General features: G+C 44.0%; 1 protein-coding gene across 2 annotated transcripts; it reads right to left on the reverse strand.

The window, feature by feature from the left end:
• Positions 1-1,219: 1,219 nt before the first annotated feature.
• On the reverse strand, positions 1,220-12,647 carry LOC121685387 (opsin-5-like). 2 transcript variants are annotated; one of them, XM_042065885.1, is made up of 6 exons: positions 12,518-12,647; positions 11,433-11,638; positions 5,949-6,048; positions 3,470-3,574; positions 2,683-2,906; positions 1,220-1,779 (listed from the first exon to the last, which is right to left on the reverse strand). In XM_042065885.1, the coding sequence occupies exons 1-6, from the start codon at positions 12,645-12,647 to the stop codon at positions 1,300-1,302; spliced, it is 1,245 nt and encodes a 414-aa protein (XP_041921819.1). In that variant the 3' UTR covers positions 1,220-1,299. The 2 variants fall into 2 exon arrangements, with proteins under 2 accessions (XP_041921819.1, XP_041921820.1); XM_042065886.1 differs by lacking the exons at positions 11,433-11,638; positions 12,518-12,647 and adding an exon at positions 10,083-10,162.
• Positions 12,648-23,895: the final 11,248 nt, after the last annotated feature.

A 23,895-nucleotide genomic window follows, 5' to 3' on the forward strand; every position in this document is an offset into this window, starting at 1 on the left:
GTGCATACGCCAAGGGCACGACATGAGGAGATGTAGAATTGACGTAGGCTACTGTCAATACATGATTTAAGGCACTACGTTCAATGCGCAGAAGATCAACTCTCATGTCATTGTGTGGACAAATCCACTCAGTCCCTGCAAAAATGTAGTCTTTTGTGACTAATCGTTATGATTTAAACTGCAGGAGAATGTTGCAATACTACACAAGTAGGAAAGGCTTTAGACTTACGACCAGTTTGTTATTTATTATCCATTGTAATTTTATGTGTATTTTGTAATATTAGGGTACTTAATTTGCTAATGTCAGAGTTGGTAGCCTACAACACTGCCTGCTTCCATGCCATGTGCAGGTTCAAAGATTGCCATGTTGGTGAATGTTATTACACAGGGACATCCACTGTTTGGTGTTGGCTCCGCCTTTGACAGCCACTCACCAAACTGAGTAAAATCTGGTAGGTGTGACAAATCAACTCAAATCTCTTTCTCTCCTTGGTCCTGGGGGAGGGGAGATCTCCCACCTCATTAACCTATTGCCACAACCTTTACTGAGCACTTGGGGGTCACAATATGTACAGGGTAAGCACTTACTTCGATTTTTGATTTGCTGTTCCCAGATGGGACTCAGTAGTAGCCTACTGGCACACAGTGGAACGATTATGGCTCAGCAAGACAGAGTGGGCAGCAAGTTAGGGATATATTAGGCTATTATCCTGGGAGCAGTTACTATTTTAACGAAGCATTAATTATGAACTCAGTCTGTGAATTGTATGTTCAGTTCAATTAACTGTTGGCGATACTTTGTTTCAGACTGTGCCTTAAGTAATATGCTTAGAAGTGGACTGCTGCGCTCATAGTTTTCCGATTGAATCTACTAGTTGATCTGGTGATCAGTTTATGTGGGGTGCTCTGGTGTGTTCTGATGCTCGCAACTGGAAGAGAATGCTCGGAACTCAGAAGATATGATCAGAATGCCTGTTCAGAGACACTCATAAAACAACCAGCCAGTATGGAGACATCAACACAGGATGCCCATTTGAACAGAGGATCAGTGATCAGTGGCTCTTGTAATTTGCTGGTTTGACTGAGTAGAAGCAGGCTTTTTTTGAAGGGCTTTCATTTGGCTGCAGAGAAGTTGCAGTTTCACTTACTTGTAGTACAACAGAGAGATATTTTATTGACAGCAGCAAGTCCATATTATACACAGTGCACAGTCCAAATAAATACACACAGATTAAGCAATGTATCACCTCTTAAAAAAACAACACAGAAAAAAAACTAAACAGGGAAACCCCTTGGTGCTTAGAGTCGATCGATTTCATACTCTGCAGTTTCAAATGTGGCAGGAGGGAGTACACAGTTTATTTCCCGGCTGACAGGTGGGGGTGTGTGCTGGGGGTCCAGGAACCTTGTGGGCAGTTCAATGTCCAGCAGTTGCCCCACAGTATACTTTGTCTCCCCCTGGTGGTAGTAGAATTGGCCTGCGGTGGCGGTGGGGATGGCATTGGCGGCGCCATCCTTGGGCCAGAGGTTGTTGAAGCTGCGCAGACGCACCACGTCCTTGTTCTCGCGGGTGCATGGCAGCAAGGCGCGTACGTCCCTGCGGAACTTGGCACTCATGCCGAAGTAGATGAGCGGGTTGTAGAAGCTGGCGGACTTGGCAAACATGCGGGTGAGGATGCTAGTGATGTTTGGCACATGGTAGCCCCAGGCTGACCACAAAGACACCGTGGCATAGGGTGTCCAGGCCATAATGAAGGCAGTGCAAATGACAATTGAGACCTAAAAGAAAGAGTATTTTGATATTATTTACTTTACAGGGTATTACATTTTATAACACTATAATATACAGAATCCCTGATAGAGGCAATGGTGAAGGAAAGGACATTAAAGTCAATTTAATGATTTACTTAAATGTCCAGATGTCCCATTGACGTACAGTATGGGCAGACACCAACAATCACCAAAGCCATTTTCTCAGAGACATTCATTGTTGTCGCCATATAATAACCCTTACTCAAATTCCAAATGAGTATTGTGAGACCATTTTACAAGCAATCAGGCAGTCTGCATTTAACACTTGGATTAGTGCGGTCTGTTTCTTAAATGCTCTGTTTGAGGCTCCTCACTTTATTCGTTTGCATGTGGAAGACAACTCTGCCACTCCTGTCTGGTGTCTGCTGTGGGAGTCTGTTATTTATGTTGACGTAATTCCTCCTTCACTGTCAGACCTCTTTGCCAAGGAAGAGTAAATGGTTATTGATGACTAGCAGTGCCAAAAGATAAGGCGAGAATAACTGGCACAACTGTGTCATAAACATTTAACTTCCTGAGATAAATTGTCATGACAGTAAGTTTCAAAGTCTCAACAGTGCCATGTGATGATTATTATCAGTGATTTCAATGGCTTCATTGAAAATATTTGATGCCATGACAGCTTTTAAGGACAGGACTGCCATAGCATCTCAATGACTTCTTGGTTAAATAAAGAGGAAACACCCACATTTTTGAAAGCTGTTGATTTGGTACAATGAATATTTACATAGACATAATGACTCATGAAAGGATTTGGAGGACATGTCATGGCACGTCTAAACCTTGTGCTGTGTTAAGATGATTCAAGACTTGAATAAGATGGATTTATTTTACCCTTACAACAAAGGGCAGACAGCGGCTTCAACTCACCCTGGTGACGTCTCTCTCCACCTTCCGGATGCGTTCGGTGATGAAGCCATCGGCGGTCATGGTGTTGCTGGTCTTCACCATAGTGATAATGGACACGTAGGAGAAGAGCATGATCAGCACCGGCACCAAGAAGCAGGAGAAGAGGATGGAGATGATGTAAGACTTGTAGATGGTGGAGTAGTTGGCCTTGTTCCAGTCAATCTCACAAGTGCCATAGCCATGGTCTGGGGAGAACATTTCAGAGGAGATGAGTTCCTCATGTCAAAAATCCTTGGTTTATGAAAAGTGCATATAACACACACCAAAGATTCTTTTATGAGGTACTGGCCACTGGTAAAAAGTTCAATGATATAGGAAAGTGCCGCACACTCTGGCTCCATACTGTATGAAAAGGTTTATTAGGTAATGATGTTTCGGCTTATAGGGTCTATAGGTATGATCTGATGAAGGCCCTATAGGCCAAAATGTCATTACCTAATACAACTTTTCATATGGAGCCAGAGTGTGCGGCACTTCCCTATCTTTATCCCATTATTCCCAAAATCTTTGGTTTGCCTAGAACTGTTGGTCTTGTCAATTATGCTTTAGCTTGTAAGCTTTATAGAAATAATTCAGACTATATTGAGTGTACTTAAATACAGTAGACATCAGGCCTCATGGAGAATGTAGTGTGAGCAGGTATAATCTTTCTTTTCTGCAGAAGCCCTTGTTTGACAAATACATGTTTGCCATAACTGGTCACAAGTCAGGCAACAAAGGCAAAGAAAAAAAACTTGACTTTTCCCACCTTTGTAGCTGCCCCAGCCAATGAGAGGCACCATAGCCCAGAAGAAGGCTCCAGCCCAGATGCACATCAGAGAGACATGTATGGTGCTGGTCCTTATACAGTATGCTGTGAAGGCAGAAAAGAAACAGGCAACTCCTGGGTCAGGTTCACTTCCTCAGTCCTAATCCTGATACTCAGGCCTTAGTCTGGGTAGGTTTGATTGTGAAATAGTTGTTGATGCATTGAATTTTCCCAATATGAGTCATTTAATCTGAATAGGGGCCTACATGGCATCTTCAGTAGTCTTACATAACACTGTTATGTCTTTGAAGTGTTTCACATACAAATCTAATGTTATTCAAGGGAAACAAAAGGTCAGCAACCATACATTTAACAGGGTCAGCAAATTAAACCTAGCCTGGACTGCATTTGTTGTCATATCCTTATGCTCTCAATAAGTTTTATTTCATATCATATTTGAGAAAACATTGTGCACTTTTTTGCACAGCTCTACAAGTTGAATAGGACTACTGTACTGGACATGGTGCTACTCCACTGAATTGGGTGTGTGAGTATAAATTGCCCAAGCGGTTTCACGCCTGCTTGAGGCTTATATCTCTGTAAACATTATCGCCGTGCAAATGTGGTGCAAAACAAATGAGGGGAAACCTTAAGTGTGCCATTCTCTTGTTGAAGTTATGAATGTCAAATTGTGGCATTTTACGAACAATGGGCTTCTTTCTCGGCTGGGCCAGGAAGTGGTGATCAGTGAAAAGGCCCTCTGTTAACAGAGCGCATGCAAGTTTATGCTCTGGGTGAAGGAAAAAATCAATTTTGGGAAGCACAGACGCGCAATACATGATTTGTCACCTTTGCAAGATGTGAATAAAAGTGTATGGGCCCAATTGAAATATAATATAATATCTAACTGAGGTCAGAGCAACATAAATAAAATGAGTTCAATGCAGATCATGTCTATATTGCTTCAGCATGCCTCCTGTGCCCTTCAGTTTGATGATTCCATGCATTTTTGTGACTGAATGTTTGTATTGCAGTATGTCTCTGCCTTTCTCTCCATTCTCAACTCTAAGCCTAATTAGTGAATGAATACTACTGTAAGACTTTTCCATGGCAACAGTGTAATGTAAACAGCAGTCAGACAGGAATCAACAGGTAGTGGAAAGAAACCCAAACCCACACATTTACACACAGCCATGCACACATGCAAACTCTGTATTTCATCTGCCTATTAAAGGGAATTAGGTGTTAATTAATATTACTATGCAAGGTCGAAGTACTCCCAAGTGCTATTGCGCCACACATTGTAGTTCTCCTGTTTATTCGCTTGGAAAATCGCCACGTTTCATGTTGTGTGACCTTACACATTTTTATGAACTACTCGTGCAACTGTATTTAAGTAGGGAAAACGTGGATGTTTTAGATTACTGCTATCTTCCTCCCTCTATGGCTACGTCTGAGCCCGCTAGCATAGCAACATGCTAACACATTCGCGCCGCGCACCAGAGCGTTTGAGTGCACGTACCGACACAGGAGAGGTATGACTCAACTTGTGAAAGTTAACATAAGAACATATATTAACTGACATTGGGTGGCGTGTTCCTTTAAGATACACCCTATTTAAGCAATTGCATTCATTATCACATTTGCTATGGAGATATCATTTCCAAGGCGTATTCATGCATGGACTGTTTGAGCTACAACATATCATTTTAATCCTTGGATGTGTCTGGTTATTGTGCACCTATCATTACATTACATTACATTTGGCTGACACATTTTTAACCAAAGCGACTAACAACATGGTAAACATTTTAAGTTTTAAAGCAATTTTCAACCATTTTAGGACAATTTAAAAACAGTAGAGTACAGTAATAATAAGTGCATCAGTGAGTTCAGAGAATCAGTGCTGTTTTTAACAGTTACGGGTCAGTTCAAGACGGCTGGTAAGTGCTAGGATCAGCAAGACTTGTTGTAAGTGGTGCTATGAGAGGAGATGTTCTCTAAAGAGCTGGGTCTTCAGGAGTTTTTTGAAAATGGAGAGGGATGTCCCTGCCCTTGTAGGAACTGGCAGTGTGTTCCACCAACAAGGAACAACAGATGAGAAAAGTTTGGATTGGCCTGAGTGTACCGGTGATAGAGCTATACGTCGTTCGTCTGAGGAGCGCAGCGGTCTAAAGGTATCGTATGTCTGTATGAGGGCATTCAAGTAGGCGGGAGCAGAACCGGAGACTACTTTGTAGGCAAGTGTTAGAGCCTTGAATTTGATGCGGGCCGCCATAGGTAGCCAGTGTAGCTGGATGAGCAGCGGGGTAACATGTGCCCTTTTGGGTTGGTTGTAGACCAGGCGCGCCGCCACGTTCTGGGTCATCTGAAGGGGTTTCACTGCGCAGGCTGGGAGACCTGTCAGGAGGGCGTTGCAGTAGTCGAGTCGTGAGATGACTATTGCCTGAACCAGAAGTTGGTTACCTATCAGACCTACCTCTGTTGGGATGGCAGCCTTTGATGTATCTGGTGGCGCTGATGACTGTCAAGGTGTTGATGCTGGCAAGGCCAAAGAGCAGCGTGAAGAAACCATCCACCTGAGGGAGGAAAGAAAGAATTGGGGAGGATGTGGAGAAGAGGAGAAAAAGAGAGGAGGAGAAAAAAGACAGCGCAAAGATCAGCAGGATGTTTGAGTCTCAAATTGCATCTGCCATCTGTGCAGTGCCGCCAGCTCCAGACTGTCTATCACCTGGGGCTAGATTACTGTCACACAAGGCTGGCCGCCCGAGTGCTTTGATCTCTTTGGCATTAATTTAGTTAGCTTGATTGTTGTTTGCTTTTGTCTGTGTCAGATAGTATCTCAGTCAGGCCCTCAAGGCTTTCACTAGGCCCTCTGCTACATTCTTGTCCATCATCGCTGGGTCTCACACAACTCTCAGTAATGATGGGGTTAATAACATGTCCTAGAGGAAAGTGTTAACTTAGGTACAGCTCTGTTTAGAATTAAGTTCTGTATACCAGTGGTTCTCAACCGGTGTGCCGAGGCTATAGGCCTATTTTTTTAAATGCATCAGTGGCACAGCTTCTTAATTAAAAAGCTCAGTCAGTACAACTCTACTGTAGATAATGATGGGGTTAATAACACATCCTAGAGGAAAGTGTTAATTAAGGTACAGTTCTGGTCAGAATTACGTTCTGTATACAAACCATAAGTGCTAGCCCTTTGCTAGGACGTAATTGCTTTACATCAGTGTAAGAAGAATGCAGATATAAACAAACTCCATCTGGTACAACAAAGTTAGCATATGGAAATGACTCTTAGATGCATGGGTAGAGAGATTTAGGATGGTTAACTCCAAAGTTAAAGTCAAAAGTTGATCAAAATGTGAATATGGGTCCTTAACTATTTCCGAATGTTCATTCAGTTTATTGGTATCAACATTCCAAGACTCAGGAAAGAGATCTGCAACAGGTCAAGCAGGAAAGAGAGCAACACAATACATTTTCATTGTTGATAAATTAGTTTTCTAGCCTGGGAATACCCATACAAACCTTCAGCAAATTTGGGATTTGCTCTGCAGGTCCATCTGGCCAAGAGGCCATTGAAACCCATTTCCAACATTCCGAAAACACGGGCACGCAAATACAAATGCTAATCAAGGATACAAGGATACAAGGATACAAGGATGTTTATTGTCACATGCATATAGTTACTGGAAGTAAGAAATGCAGTGAAATTATGTCTGGCCTATTTGTGCATTTAGGGGGGGGGGGGGGGGGGGGGGTTAGTAGATTAAGTGGCAAGGGCTGCATAAGAAAGGTGGGGGAGGATTGGAATGGGGGGGGGGGGGGGCACCAACAAGGAGCACCCAAGAGCAACAGGGGCAAGGAAAAACTCCCTTAAGGAAGAAACCTTGGGCAGATCCACGGCTCAAGGGGCTAACCCAACTGCCAGGGGTCTTGGTGTGTGTTGGGGGGATGACAGGGGAGATGGGATAGTGTGCTGTGTATGTGGGGAGAGGGCAGTGTGCAATATGTGTGTTGGAGAAGCTTCCTCATGAGACAATGTGCTGTGTATTGGCAATGGGGGGGGGGGCAGTGTGCTGTAAGTATGTTGGGGATGTGTGTTGGAGAAGCTTCCTGATGAAATAATGTGCTGTGTATGTAGGGGAGAGGGGGGGGCAGTGTACTGCAAGTATGGTAAAGGGACTTACTATTGCAAGCAGAGTACTGTATGTATGATGTATGTGAGTGATGACAGTGAAGACGTGTGTGTGGGCGGGAGGGGAGTGGAGCAGTGACTGTGTGTGTGTGTGTGGGTAGGTGGGGGCAGTGTGCTGTAAGTATGTAGAGGATGTGTGTTGGAGAAGATCCTGAAGACAATGTGCTGTGTATGTAGGGAGGGGTGGGCAGTGTGCAGCAAGTATGTAGAGGAGGCTTACTGTAGCAAGCAGTGTGCTGTATGTATGTGAGGTGATGACAGTGATGATGTAAGTGTGTGTGTTTTTTGTGTGTGTGTTGGGGAAGGGGGTGGGGTGGGCAGAAAGGCTAGGCAATCAAGGACATGGGTAGATGGAGGAGAAATCAAAAATAATAAATAAAAAGTTCTATGGAGATGTGCAAAAGTTGGAGAAAGTCAGATATGTGTGTGTGTGTGTGTGTGTGTGTGTTTTGACGTGTGATGAAATAAGAAAATAAATAAAAGGTCTGTAGCATAGGGAGAAGGATGTAAAAGTGCTAAAAGTCTTGTAGGTGTGTGTGTGTGGGGGGGGGGGTCATGAGTGCTGAGGAGTGAATGTGTGCAAAGTCAGTATAGTGTGAGTTCAGAGTTCGGATGGCCTGGGGATAAAAACTTCTCCTGAGTCTCTCAGTTCTGGCTTTGTGACTACATAGGCGTCTTCTTGATTTCAGCGGTAGGAATAATCCATTGTTAGGATGAGAAGAGTCCTTCAGAATCTTTTGGTCTCTTAGGAGTACTCCTCTGGAATAGATATCTTGTAGAGCAGGTAGTTGAGTTCTTATAGTATGTTCAGCTGAGCGCACTACTCTCTGCAGAGTACTACAATCTCTAACTGTGGAGTTCCCATACCAGGTGATGATGCTACCAGTTAGAACACTCTCAACCGCTGAAGTGTAGAAGGCCTTCATGATGGATGTAGAAACTTTGAATTTCCTTAGCTGACGAAGGAAGTAGAGTCGTTGTCTGGACTTCTTCAGAACATATTGAGTGTTAACAGTCCATGTTAAGTCTTCAGTAATGTGGACACCAAGGTATTTAAAACTTGTGACTCTCTCTACAGGTTGCCCGCTGATCATTAGTGGGGTGTAACTGTAGTTCTGCTGTTGCCTTCTGTAATCCACTACCATTTCCTTGGTTTTATTGATATTCAGTGTCAAGCTGTTAAATTGACACCCCTGTGTCACCTCATCAACCTGATCCAAGTAGAACTGTTCATTGTTGTTACTAATCAGGCCCAAGATCACTGATCAAGATCAGCCCTAATCTGGCATGGACATGTATTTCTTTTGAACTGAGTGAACAACTGCATTTAAAACCTTCGTTTACAAGATTGTTATACTGTACTTCTGAAGAGTTGAAAGCACCGATTTAAGTTTAATTTCACTGCTAGTTACGCCCCTGCTGAAAGTTCGTCAATGAACCTTTTCCAGACCCACTCTCAATTGAGAATGGTCTGGTGCCAGTGAGTTTTCAGGTACATTGACACTATTCTCCATTATGTTTATGTTTCCCATTAATTCCAACTTTAGGAACAATTTTCCCACAATATATTCTTCCTGAAGCATTGCTGAGTATGTAGTACATGTGGATAATTTATCATCAAGTTTCCCTGGTCCTTACTCTCGTTCTGAACCCTCATTTAGAGCAGAGGGTCAAACCCTGTCCAGTAAAAACATTTTCGAGATCTCACACCCCTGGTAACCATTGACATTGCAATGGATACTGCCCTGAACCTATTAGAGCCAGATCTTTTCACAAGTGAGCAGCTATCTCAGGAAGTGAAGTGGAATGAGGTTATCCCAATTTACATGACAGAGTGCAGTAGGCACCCAGGTCATCTATCACCCCTGAAACCCGCTCCTCAAACTCTTGCCATGCCTGAACCCTCTGTGAGGCCATGACTACTCTCCCGACGTTCCCAGGGCTCCAGTCCTTTCTGCCCAATCAGGGCCCATGAAGACGTGAACGGAATTCCAGGACTGTGCAGACCGCTCCAACCACCACCTCCCCTTCACCCCCCATGCCCCCAACATGTACCTGTTCGTGTCCCGTCACGCTGATGCAGTAATCTGCTAATGCTTCTCACATGCTTGTCTCACTCCCTCGCTCTCCTTACCTCTCTACCTCTTTCACTCATCGACTTCATTTCATATTTCTCTCTCTTTCTCTCTCCCTCTCATTTTAGTTCCCTCACTTTGCCACCTTTCACAACAGAACCTTTAATCTCTCTGTACTGCTGTCACCTCTCTTTCTTCTCCGCCTCCCCCTACAGGCCTCTGTCACTTTTCCCACACACCTTCCTTACTACCCTTCTTTATCTCTTTCTCTCATTCTCTCTTTCCCTCCCTCTCTCTCATTCTTCCTCCCTCTCTATTTGTACGTTTTCCTCACCCGATTCTCCTTCTGTTCTTCCATTGCTCTATTCTCTCCGGCGAAGTGGGTGAGTGTTAAGGTCAAACATCGGCAAAAGTCTCCATCTTTCCCTCCCTCGGGCTTGCTCACTCCCTCCCTCTGCAGAACAGGCTGTCATGACTGAGAGATGAGCTCATGACACGTGCTCCGTCTGGAACAAAGATGTGTTCACCTCGCCTTGTTATCTCCCTAAACCGGCTTCCACTTATACAGAGGACCTCTTCAGAACTATGATTGAAAGGACCCAACCTGTTGTTGTTACAATATTTTTTTCCTCTCCAACGCCTCTCCTCCATACACACACATACACACACTCACACCTTTCACACTGTAACAATATCATGGGCTCCCCTTCACACTAGCCCCAAGCGAAACAAAATGAGCTTTACAAATTCCAAGTGGAACGTGAGGTAAGTGCCAACTATGTCACCGCATCCTTAAGTTCTTACGCTCAGCCCTAGATGTGGCCACGCGCTGTTGTTTGTGTAAATGGAAAGCTTTTAGGTTAAAGCTCTAGCTCCGGTTTCATTCCGTTCTTGTAGTTCCTAAAGGGACATTCCACATAGGCTACTCCACGTAAATATGTGTACATCAGTCTTTATGTTCTTTCAGCCACAGACCTCTAGACAAGTTTCTCACACATTTAACTGGTATTGAAATAATCCCACAACAGCTTCAGCTTCTAAAGCCTCAGAAATGACCGTCCTGCCACCCAATTGAATGTGAAGTTTATCTCCCTGCTCTGGGCCAGGTTCACACGTTTGCAGCCAGTGAAGTAAAGACCAGTTTCCCCCGTGCTACCCCACCAACGGCCGCCAACTCCCGCTGGCATAATCTTATTACAGATTAACCTCCTACCCACATGGAAGCACTGATAATCACTTAATTCACGGAACCCCTGCCATTCACTGGGGTATTGTATTGATTAAAAGAGCGCTCTTATTAACAAATGTCCTGAAGCTACTACAGTTTAGTCCCACTGTAACCATTTATCCTTGCAGGAAATTGCGTCCAAATGCTGGTCAAATCCAAGCTTTCATTCCATAAATAACTAGTATTAAAATAAGCACTTTGCAACCCATTGAAGGTGAATTTTGGCTAAATTGCATGTCGGCCATCGACACATAACAAGCCAATTCAAGCAATCAAAATAGTTAGATCTGAAATTACCCTGAGGTATCTGAAAATAGTTTTACCTTCTAAAGCACTAAATGTCTTTATGTCCCCAATTCATTTCTTCATAATGCACTTCAATCAGTATGAGAAGTTAAAACCAAACAGCCAAATGCAAAGCTGTTTACCCAGCTGTTTACCAAGTTCAAACCATACCTGGCAGGTCCAAATCCATTTTATTATGAATCCATCATCCCGAAAGATATTGAAGATCTCTATGATTCCTCTGGAGTATCCAAACACAGAAATGCAGGCATCAGATATTGCCAGGTTGAAGGTCAGATAGTCTGTTGGCTGTAGGGAAGCCCTCTGCTTATATAAAACAAATATAACCACACAGTTCCCCAACCAGGAGAGGCAACCTGTAAAATATATACAAACACTATGCTTAACAACAGTAAGATATCAGAAAAACATTGTGCATAAGCAACAGTGATAATTTTTACTGGCAAAAGGACTGCTTTGGTGCTGTGAGGATATTCACCTTGTGTCTAAAAGGACTCCTATCATAGTCTAGAAACCACATTACTGATTGCAGGCTGTCGTCAGGAGGACTTCGCCATCAAAGAGGAAGTGTAGCTGGACGCCAGCCACAGTCTATTGGTCTGGTGCCCAACTGAGTTCACCAGGAAAGCTGACTGACATTGAACCTGTTTCAATTATCTACATGCCAACCACTCAGTGGACGGTGTGTGATAATAGGAAGTCCATGCTGTCCTTGTGATTTTTATGTAGTTCTCTATATACTGGTAACATTAGTGGGCACATAGTGCTTAGTCAGTGGTGCAGAGCAAGTGTTTGAAATCACTATTTGAAAAACTATGATTGATATTTAAAAGGTGCGACATAATGAAACATATTCATACTCCACATTCAGACAGCTAAAGTCGAGTCAAGTCAAGTCAATTAATCTATATAGCACATTCAGTGGTCTAGCTACCTGGCTTCCATACAGTCCTTATTTGTACTTATATCTGAGTAATTGGACTTGATAAGGGGTTAATGGGTGCATGCCAGCTTACAACTTTACAACTATAGCAGTGGTAAATAGCCTGGCAGCAATAATAGATTTATACCTTGTGTTATCATCAAAACCATAATTACATCATCCATACACAAAAACAACACACACACATTATATTCACACACAAACATGCAAACACACACCTACACCCACAGGCACATATACACACAAGACACACACAAGAAATGTGTTTGTGAGAAGTGAAAAGTAAACATACCTATGACCATCAGGTACACCCCAATGAAGAGCTCAGCCTGCTCTGACAGAGGAGGCTCTGTCTCCACAGTAGTGAGGTTGTTGTTCCTCCAGGGGATATTTACGATCTTCACTGGGATCTCCACTGACATGGTAAAGTCAGGGCCCTTGCGAGTGATGAATGAATTCATAGCTGCCTAAATAATGCCACTGACCCAGTTTCTGTGGAAATATGTGTCCCATGCGTACATGAAAGATCATGGGCACTTCTTCGAACCGGCAAACTCTGGAGTGCCAGGGCACAGGCTGGCCAATGGCAACGTGAGCAGCTCTAATCCAATTTTTGTCTTACGGATGAAACAGATGGAGTCACTGAGATAGGGAAAGCCGGGTGCCGCGTGCTCATTTGGTGACAATGGAGTAGATTTGAACGCTTAGAACAAAACTGAAATGCTACACAATAAATAGTTTGAATATATGAGGTATGCAATGATGTGAAGTGAGAAATGTGTGATATTTAATTAGACTGACAAAGGTGCTGAGATATAACTGTACAAAAATAACATAGTTAGGTGTACAGAGATTAATACAGATGAATCCCCTATCCCTCTCAACATCATTTAATTTGATGAGGGGGATAAAAGAAAGCTGATAAAAAAATTCAATCAACAGAATCAGAAGGTACAACTTGTTTATCAAGTCTGTTTAGACATCCCACAATTGCTAAGGTGTTTATGTGTAATTATCTCTAAGTAATCCTAGAAGAAATATTTTTTGGGATTTACATGATGTGATCCCGTTGAGTAGGGTGATAATCTCATTAATGTATTATCCCTGTCTGACTGTAACACTCTCCAGTAGAGATCGGTTCAGCCACATCTACACTTTTCCAGTCCATTAACTCCACCAAAACATTAGAATTTACTGTATTTGTTTTAATATTTGTCATTCTATTGAGACGATAAAATACAGAGCCATGACCCACAATATCAACTGAACTGCCAGTATAGTGATATTAGCGAGAGCGTAAAGCATGGTGCTGTAGGCACAAACATGAAGGCTGCTTGAGCTTCAGGCATTTCCCTAGAATAATGCACTAAGTGTTTGATACTCAGCTGCACTGGTAACAATTTGTGCAGGTCTATTAAATGGAAATAGTGCCACAAAATGCCATCTTATCCAAATTACTGCCGAGAAAAGACTTTGTTTTCTTTAATTGGACCCATTTAGTTAGATCTTACACTTTGTTCATTTAGAATGACCACCCTTGTCACACTTACTGTAAATGTTTACATGTGGAGAGTTCTGGGGATTTCTCCTGATCAGAACTGCTAGATATATCTGTTGGTTTTGTAGCAGGTATTAATATAGCTTTGTCAATGGTGCAGATTCCTCTGGTATGAATGAAACAGGAGGACAACCAATACATTTTAAAAGACTTTGTTTCCATCTTTAAAGTTGCATTTGGAACAGTGAGAGGAGGGGCTGCATTTCTAACCAAGCCCCCCCCCCCCCCCCACAACACACACCTCCTCTACATGGTCCAACAGCCCTCTAAACCACCACCACCCTACACCCCCCCTGGACCCAGACTGAGCCTCTCTGTGAATGCTGGCCCCGTTGGGGTAACCCGAGTCCCAGGGCCAGCACACACCTCACAGTGCGCACCTTGTTTCGGGGGACTCAGGGGCCGCTGTGGACCAGCCTCCCCCTCCACCCTGTGCTCCGGATGTGGTGGGCAGGGCTCCCAACAGCTTGACCCCCCCCCCCACCACCACCACCACCACCACCTCCCTCCCTCCAGCGCACCCCTCACATCCTCCCGCTTCCATCCTCCGCCTGGCCTCAACCCCTGCTTTGAGTGGCAGAGAGACCGGGCACTGTGGGAATGAACCCCTGACCCTCACTGTCTGCCATCTCGCCACAAACGCACCTCTCACTCACACCCTTCTTCCACTGCCGCTGCACCTGAATGAGGCCCAGTGGCACTGAGGAGCACAGAGAAATGGCATCTGTGGATTATTTTCACCTCCATTCAATCAGGGTTAAGTCAACTGCAAGACACATTCTCCTCTGCAGTGACACACAAGCACAAAGCAGGGAAAGGCAGTGATACAAGGTCAAAAGAACACAGCAACAATAAACCTCCTGTAGCAAACTGAACACAGTTCAAATCCTTCTTGGTCTTACTTTGAATCAAAATGAAGCAAAACCATGATTTTGAGTGTTTTTAATTTGTGTGTATGCTGGATATGGGCCTGTGAGCCAGGAAGGCGCTGGGTGGGGTCCAAAAAGGCTAATCTGTTGGGTTTTGTCTCACAGGACACGTTTCACATCCAGGTTCGCCCTCTATATGAGTGCAGGTCGGACCGCACTGCGCTAGGAAAGCACAGCGCGGATATCCATGCGCTGGCTAATCAGACTATGTTTTCCTTGTCAGCGCCATTGGTGTCAGATGGCAAACCGGACTGTTTTCAAAGGTCTTGGTGGGAAGACCTCACACACACACAGCGCCGGCCCAAAGACAGACGCACCACTGCTGCAGACTCCACACACTTCACCCGCGAGGCCTTAGCTGTGAAAGTGATGAAGCAGTTTTTGTTGTTTTTGTCCCCCACCCCCTTTACTTTGTTTGTTATTAATGCCTTTTTTCATTTCCTGCACGGGACCAGGGATGAGAGTTTAACTGAAAAGGAAAGTTCAACCAAGTTGAAAAAAAGGGATTAACATGTCAGGTGAGAATGACATCTGTTTCCGGTGGCCACCCTGGGGCCACCATGAGCACGAGGGAGAGAGATTACTGAGCTCATGGGCTCAGAGGTTAAATACCTGTTGCTGTAAGACTCTTCTGACACAGATGAAACTACCTGGAAAGGTAACTCTGATGAAAAGAAGCCAGACGATGAGAGGGGGTGTTTTGGACATCAGATAATGAGAGGGGGTGTTTGGACATTTTCCCACATATAGTCGCTGCCAAATGAGTGTGGGAATCCATGAACTAATAGGCACAAGTTTCTCCAATCACTGAATGGAACTCAGTGGAAGACAGGTCACGATGTATATCTCTGTTTAGAGGGCAGCAGAGAATGACTGTGAGAGATATTAATGTTTTCCCTACATGACATATCGCTACATGACAAATCTATGAGTCGTTCATCTGTTGTGGCAAGGCAGACAGATGTCACATAGGTTTGTGTCTATTTATAAGGGCGTACAAGGGCCAGGTGCTGTGGCCTACTGGTTAGGGCTTTGGGCTTGGAACTGAGCCCCTTTGGCCCGTTCGAGCCCCGAACAGTAGAAAAAATGTGGGCAGGGGAATTGGTTGAGCACTGCTCTCTCATGCCCACATCCATGGTTGAAGTGGCCTTGAGCAAGACACCTAACCCCTAACTGCTCCCCAAGTGCTGCTGTAGCAAGGCAGCTCACTGCTCTGGGTTATTGTGTGCTTCACCTCGCTGTGTGCTCATTTTGTGCTTCACCTCACTGTGTGTTCACTAATTCACGGATAGGATGCAGAGACCAAATTCCTTGTATATGCAAGTATACTTGTCCTATAAACCTGATTTACATTTACGTACTCACACTGGACACAGTTCATTTGTACCGTGGCGGAGTACGGTTCTCTCCCATTCTTGGTCCGCAATCACACTGCATATTATTAAACTGTACCCAGGCACGGTTGAGCTGCTGTGCTCTAGAATGTTTGCATAGGCCCAACGGTATCGTGCCCGAGTCCACCTCCTCAAGCGGAACTCGCACGAATAAGCGCGCCGTGCACGGGTATGTACAGAGCGATCACATTGGTAAAACGAACCGGACTTTGGAGTCTAGCATATGTAACCTGCGTTGTGTTGAACCTGCGCGATTCAGCCCTGCACACGCCCGGACCCGAACCCGCGTACAGCAGCACCTCGGATCGGGAGGCGAGCGCGCTAACAATTGAGCCAATAGCCCAGGCTACTGGCTCGCATGCCAGCAGCACTCTTGAGGCGTCGGGGAGTGAGGTTTACCAACGTTCCACAAGCACAGCTAAGCTAGCTAGCATCCGTTACACATAGTCGGGTACAGTACGGATGGCATAGTGTGAGCACGCCCTAAGATGCTCCTCTACAGAGAACGAGTAGAGTATTAAATATTTTAGAATATGCAGCCACATGTTGACTCCTGTTTGAGAATGCATGAAAAAAAAAAGCCCACACACACAAAAAAAAAAAACACGTTTGTGACTCACATTTCTCATAACGCTTGTGCTTTGACCTCTGGTCTCCACCCCCTTGCGCAGCTTCCTCTAGCCTCTCTCCTCGGGTGCTCCGCTCGCCTCTGCTCCTGCCCGGTGATGAGACCTGACAGCGGGAGGTAAAAAGAGCCTTTCATTTTTTGCTCTCCGTGCGCCGAGCCACGGCCCTCAGCGCCAAGAAGCCGTTGCATGGTGTCCTTGGCCTGCACCGGTGCCACGCGAAAAAAAACAACAGTGCGTCTTAGTTCTTCCTGAGAGGCTGGGGCTGGACATGCTAATCACATTTGAAGCATGAAATATGCTCTGTTGGGCCACTTGGGGAAATGGAGTAGGGTTGGGGGGTGGGGGGGGGTAGGGGAAGAGAGGGTGGGCAGGGAAAGGACTTGTCGTGATTCGAGCCCGGAGCTCTCCGGGTTGACTTTGGCACCAATCACTCAGAGGCGGTAATCACAACAACGCTGTCAACGTGATTAAACCTGCGCACGCGCTGGCACAGGATGCGAAGAAGCAAGTTAAAGTAGCTATACAGTCGAAAACCAATTACAGTAACGTCAAAACACGCTGAGTGATTGTGCTCCGTCTGTATGGAGGGCTGAAAGCAGCGAACAATGAGTCACTTCATGAAGAGAGACGTTACGAGGCCTGGAGATTTGTACCAGACACACACACACACACACACACACACAAACACACAAGCTTTGAAAGCGAAAATCATTCTTTCCTGTCCAATGGAGAGTGTGGTTGATGGCCAGAGGCCTTCTTGACACAGTTTTTTTTTTTGTTCACACTGCCTGTAAAGGGCTGCTTGTGGGACAGTGTGCACCCAGATGTGTCATCAGTTACTTCACTGGGTGTGTTATACAGTACTTCTTAAGCTGTCTGGATGAGGGGGAAAGAGTCAAAACAAATTAGTTGTCTGTGAGTAGTTGATAATTAGTTGTCTGTGAGTAGTTAAGGGAATAAATGGTGTAACATGTTTTTTCCATTTTCGAAACCTACTTAACAATGACATAGGCCTTTATCCCATTGAGTTGGAGTTTAATATCAATAGCATGGAAGGGACATACAATGAATATTCTGCCTAAATGTATAGGAATATTCACATTTTTAAAGTATTGAACATAGAATTAAACAAAGTCAGTAGTGTACCAATGTTCTATAAATGCATTTGCTGCTTATTTGTCTGAATGTTTTATAGCTGGACTCAACCCAACCACAGGGTGAATATGTACAGTTGCACTGACAGGTGCATTTCCTACATTTACCACTCCTAAAGTCCTTGCTGTGGCTTTAGTCTATTTGAGGTGAGGCTATCATGGCTAAGTATGGGCCTGCTGAGTTTCACTTCTCAAAAACCACAGCTCTCACCCTGTCCAAACCCAGCCACAAAAACCCAAGCCTTTTTAAGTCTGGCCGGATGCCCATCCTTGACAAGTCTCTGCTATAGCACCAAACCTTTATCTCTCCTCTTGTGATTTTTGCACCACAGTGAAAGAAAACTCCATAACGTGGTATTTTCTTGTTTTCTCAAAATGATTTTCATAGGATTGTTACAAATGCTGGTTGTGGCAGAGAATATGGAGATGATGTTGACCAGTAATATTCCATTGAACTGATTTATATGGGGCACGTTGACTGGCATCTGTGAGAGTTTACTGTATGTGTGCCATGTACTATGTGAAGTTCAGAGACCGGCATAGATTAGTGCAGAGCTCAAGGTCTTTGGCTCCAAACCATGGGTAAATATTTATGTGGGCACTGCATTCAGGTGGCAATTTCTTCTCCAGACCTACTGTTTATTTAAGCAGGTAACTTATGTAAGTAGGAACCATTTAAAGGTGGAATTTGGGCTTGTCCCAAAGGGAGCTAAACATCAGTTTATACATTGAAAGTATATTTTGCCAAAAAATAAACCGATTTCCACAAGGAAACCGAAAGGTGTAAATTCAACTAAATATCCTGTGAAAGTATAGATAGAATCATGTTTGCATGGAGGGGTCTTCATAGAGATGATGTTACAGTGTAAAGGAGTGAATGGAAATGTACAGAGAAATAGAGACCGTTCAGAGTGCTCACATCCAGCTGAAGAGCATCAGTTTTGTATGTAGACATTAACTTGTAGCGACTTACCACAGGAAAAAACAACCCAAAATCCATGAAATAAATGCCAACCTCTGGCATCATGCCTCTGAACACTGTGGACACTGTGGGTGTGTTTCTCGGGATCTTGTCTGGCATCTGTTTTATAGATTAAAGGAAGAGCAAAGACCCCATTGAAAGGCTGCAAGAAATGTGTATATGAGAAAGAGAAAGCAGAGGACGACTCCAAAGAAGAAAAAGTGGCAGATAATTGTCTTGAATTTTACATCTTTAGAGGTCTGTTGAATTTGAAGACTAAGAAAAACATCTATACAACAACAATTATACTGAGACTGATGTTATATTGCACTGCCTGATGATGCCCTGTGGTTAGAAAATCTGGTCACACAGAGATTTCAGAGCAAATACATCTACGACCAGCTGAAAAAGCACACTGAGCCTGAGCAGAGTCCTGGACAATGGCTGGAGCTGTATTTTCTTGTGGATAAGCCTCCCAGGGTGCCAGTCTGTAGACATTTGACCAGTTCTGACCTCGCCCTATCTCATTCTTCAGATGGGAGCACAGTGCAAGGCAGGGATGGATAATCCCCCTTAAACCCAAGTCTTTGTGGGGTTTTGTCTATGGTAAGGCCTGGGCACTGGGACTAGGGTTCTGCCCCCCCACCTCCGCCTCCACTCACATACCTCCCTCCCTCACAAAGTTCAAGGGAAGGAGGGAGATGAGGCTCCTCTGTCCTGACTGTAGCTGAGAGAGCTTCTAAGGCAACAACTAGAACTCTTGTACTTTTCAAAGAGTTGATCCTATGGCTCATGGGGCTCAAAGTGTAACAGACCATATTTCGTGTACAGACCAGCATTCTGTGCTATGAAATGCATTCATTAATTATGAAACCATGTCACACCATAATGTCTTTTGTCCATGAAAAAACAAATGTGTTAAAATTTTATTTTAGAAGTTGTGTTAGAAGTTTCATTTTGTCGATAGATTAGATTAGATTCAATTTTATTTTCATTGTGCAGAGTACAAGTACATAGACAACGAAATGCAGTTTGCGTCTAACCAGAAGTGCAAAATACAGTAGCAGAGACTGATAAAGTAATTTTGTCCACTTGAAAGACGTATTAGGCCAATAACATATTTACCTGAAACTTCTGTAGATGTCCTTGTCTTCTTAAGTACAAAATCAATTATGTCCATAGCAGAGATTTTTCAAAAAGGCATTCAGAACATGTTTAAATGATGATGGAGGTTATTGTCCAGTGTTTATAACAATACCAGTGGTATCGAATGGTTCCTATAGAGTGTTGAGTATAAGTATATATACTCTTTTGATCCTGTGAGGGAAATTTGGTCTCTGCATTTATCCCAATTCATGAATTAGTGAAACACACTTAGCACACAGTGAACACACAGTGAGATGAAGCACACACTAATTCCGACGCAGTGAGCTGCCTGCTACAACAGCGGCACTCGGGGAGCAGTGAGGGGTTAGGTGCCTTGCTCAAGGGCACCTCAGCAGTTCCTACTGGTCAGGTTTTGAACCAGCAACCATCCAGTTACAAGTCCAAAGCGCTAACCAGTAGGCCGCGGCTGCCCCGAGAGGTGGATAAACTCTATTTCTGACATTTCAGAGGGGATAAACTGTGTTTACTTGCGTTTAGCCTCCACTACATCCCTGGTCCATAGGCTGTATTACTGAAAGTATAAAGTGTAAGAAAAGGTCCATTCCATGGGTTGGGCAATTAACACATCCACAGTAGCAAAGGCTGCAGTACAGAGGCTACTTTCGTCACAGTAGCTATGTACTTTAATATGTCTTCAAGAGTCCCATGTGTTCCCATGGGAGTCATTGTGTTTCAAATTCTGGCGACAATTATGTATAGGGAATGCACGCAGTGGATCATATTTACCAAATGTCTACCCTGTCATTGTGAATCAGTGTCTAACTAATAAAGGGCATTTTTCTGACCGGAATCCGACCTCGGGTGAGGTCTTGGTGGACTTGATGCCGCCCGACCTCCTGCTGAGGGAGAGGTGCAGATCATTTGTTGTCTCACCTGTGCCCTGTGGTGACTGAGTATGTCCTCTGCCACCCCTTAATGGAGCCAGTTCAGTGACCTGCTGGGAGCCCTCGTGTCTGGTGGAGACTCACACGAATTGGGCGAGCGGTCCTATAACTAATCCTTAAGGACAGGACACCTCACATTCATCTTTCATCTACAGAGAGAGGCCCCTCGTTAGGTCATTCAGGTCAAGGTGTGCTCTTGTGCAGACAGTTTATTCTTCCCAGAAAGAGACAACAACATGAGGCATATGTCTCATGAAACATATTTCAAATACTGGGTAGAATGTGTATTATGTAACAGGCCGAATGGTCAGACAAGAAAATATCTCAGAAAAAGTACCATCACTGAAGAACCAAAGAAGTGCCTAATCATATGGGTCAACACAGCCTGTTTGAACATTTCAGAGGTATGAATAAGTAGGTAGTCCAAACATCTATGCTAAAATGGCTCCATAGCACGACATGTAGCAGCTACAGAGGCACAAGATTATTGTGTTTATCAGTTAGGTCTAAGGAGATTAGAATTGCCATTCATTAATAAATCTCATGGCTTTAGATAAAAGGCTTTCAACACAGCAACAAAGAGCACTGATTATCCAATGTAGGCTACAATTGCCTGTAGATCTCAAATTCACTAACTAGATGCAGAGCTACCAATAACTGATTAGTCTTGCACCCAATTACATGCTCATTCTGCTTTCCTCAAGACTGCTTCTGTACATGAGAATAACTAGTCAATATGGTGCAACTTTGGAAAAGAACAAAGATAAATGATTCATTTTTTTCTGTGATGTTCTGCACTACCAAGATCTAGGGGCATCTTTCTCAGAATAGTATTCAGGAACAACACCTTAATAGAAGTAGTGTGTCCAAACACCTGTGGCTTGTTCCATTCCAGATATCTCCTAAAGGCCTCACCTCTGCCAGATGCAACCCACCTGGGCCCTGGCAGAGAGATGCCCGACACAGGTAAAGCTGACATGGGTTAAGAACGGGAAGGAAATATGGGAGTGTTCTGAACATGGACAGCTATGGATCACAAACATTCTGCACTGCTGACAGGCTCCCGGTGAGCTGCTGGCTTTGGAGCAGCTTCAGTGTTGGACTGCTCTGGGATCTGGAGATCAGAACTGGGCCAGATCCAGACCAGATCAACCTCTATCTGAGTTTGTATTTGTACGCACCTGTTTCATTTACCAGATGAAGTAACCGGCCATAACATTTCAAAATGGCCCATAAATTCATAGAGGCAATGATAGGACCATTGGACAGAAGGAGATTTACAACTCCTCTCTTGAGCTTCCTGGTACATCAAGAGTTGGCACCTAGTCAAGTCCTTTCCCATGTGGAGTGGATGCTGTGTTCCAAATGCCAAGAGGTGCATTATATCACTTAGGCCCATGCTAAACAAAAACTCAAAAGACCAAAGACAAAAACGTCTACTTCCCCTCAGTCTTGTACGCCGCAGTTAAATAAGCTGTGTTAAGTTGTCCACTTGTGCCTTGCTGTCAAATTTGACCTGGTAGCAAAACGTTTCTCAAAACAAATGTGTGCTAAAGACCACCAATTTACTGAAACTGTTTGTTTGCCTTTACGCGGCTGCAGCAAGAATGCACCACAGGGCTGAATTAGCTAAGTGTTCCAGAATCTGAGGGAGAGGTCATGGGAACATATTCATTTTTATATGTTACCAAGTTACATGCTCTCCAGTCCTACAAACTGGCCTAGAACTAGCAAGCTATATAGCTACCTAAAAGGCATGCAGACCTTGCAAACATTATCCCCAGCATATATTGGATGGCTGTTGTAAATGGCATGTGTTTATCTGTGCTTTGCATAGTGTTGCTTTCCTTTTGTAGCAAGTGGCAGAAAAATCTTCAGCAGCATCAGTAGTAGCACTCCCATCATCACATCCCAGGGCCTGAAGCGAATATGCTGGAATGACTTGCGGTGTGTAACACAGGAACCTGTGCACTTAAACCAGGCAGGCCCCTTCAAGAGTCTTTGGAAAGAGACAAGAGCCTGTGATCAAAACACATGCTGATGAATGCAGGAAAACATTTCAGGGGCTCAGGAAATGCCTCTTTGAGTCTGCACTGAAGATAATCGTCTTAAGGCACTGTGAAAAAATCAGAGTATTTTAAGTGCGGTTAGAGGGCTTTTCATTTGTCAACTATGAGGCCTTAAGGCAAATTCAGATGTTTTTGCGGGGGTTGATTGTACCAAACTGTAATTATATGGTGATTTTCGCAGAATGCTTTAAGGTAATGCACACCTCACTTTAAGGTTTGTTTAGTAATATGGGTGTAGGCTATAGGTAATTATGCATGTAGAACACTACTCATTCCATAAACGAAAATGACACATACACTTCTGAATTTACATTTCATTGTTAAAGCATTAGGGTTTGATAAGCTTTTAAGGTAATAAGCACGTGTAACCTGTTATCACCTTAAAGTGGGTCTCCTACTCTATCACTCATTTAGGCATTTTACAGATACTTCCTGTTATGCAGGAAATGTGGACCTCACTCCTATTAAATCTATGTTTAGGGCTCGATTCTGCATTTATGTTTAAGCAGACTCTTTTTCTACACCACATAATTCATGGTTTTGGCAGTATCTCTCTCACTTTCTCTCTTTCTCTCTCTCTCACTCCACATACTCTCTCTCTCTCTTCTTCTCTCTCGTTCCTTCCCCCAATAACCCTTGCTTTGACCTGACCACTGAAGGAACGCTCTGTTGGCCATGTCACTGGGGTCATGTCATGTTTTTTCTTTTTTTTCTTCCTTTTCTGGCAGGTCTGGCATATTCAGCCAGTGGTCTGCCAGGACTGGACCATTAGTCTTCAGCATCTTTAGCTGCAGAGCAAGAAGAAAGATGACCTGAGAGGACCTCACTTCCATTCCAGGCCCAAGGCCTAAAAAAGCATTTCCCGCTTTGGCAGGACCCAGGGCAGCAAAGGGCTCGTCTGTAATATTTCACCCTTGTCCAGGGA

This window comes from Alosa sapidissima, chromosome 16, assembly GCF_018492685.1.
Source record: "Alosa sapidissima isolate fAloSap1 chromosome 16, fAloSap1.pri, whole genome shotgun sequence".
NCBI lineage: Eukaryota > Metazoa > Chordata > Actinopteri > Clupeiformes > Clupeidae > Alosa > Alosa sapidissima.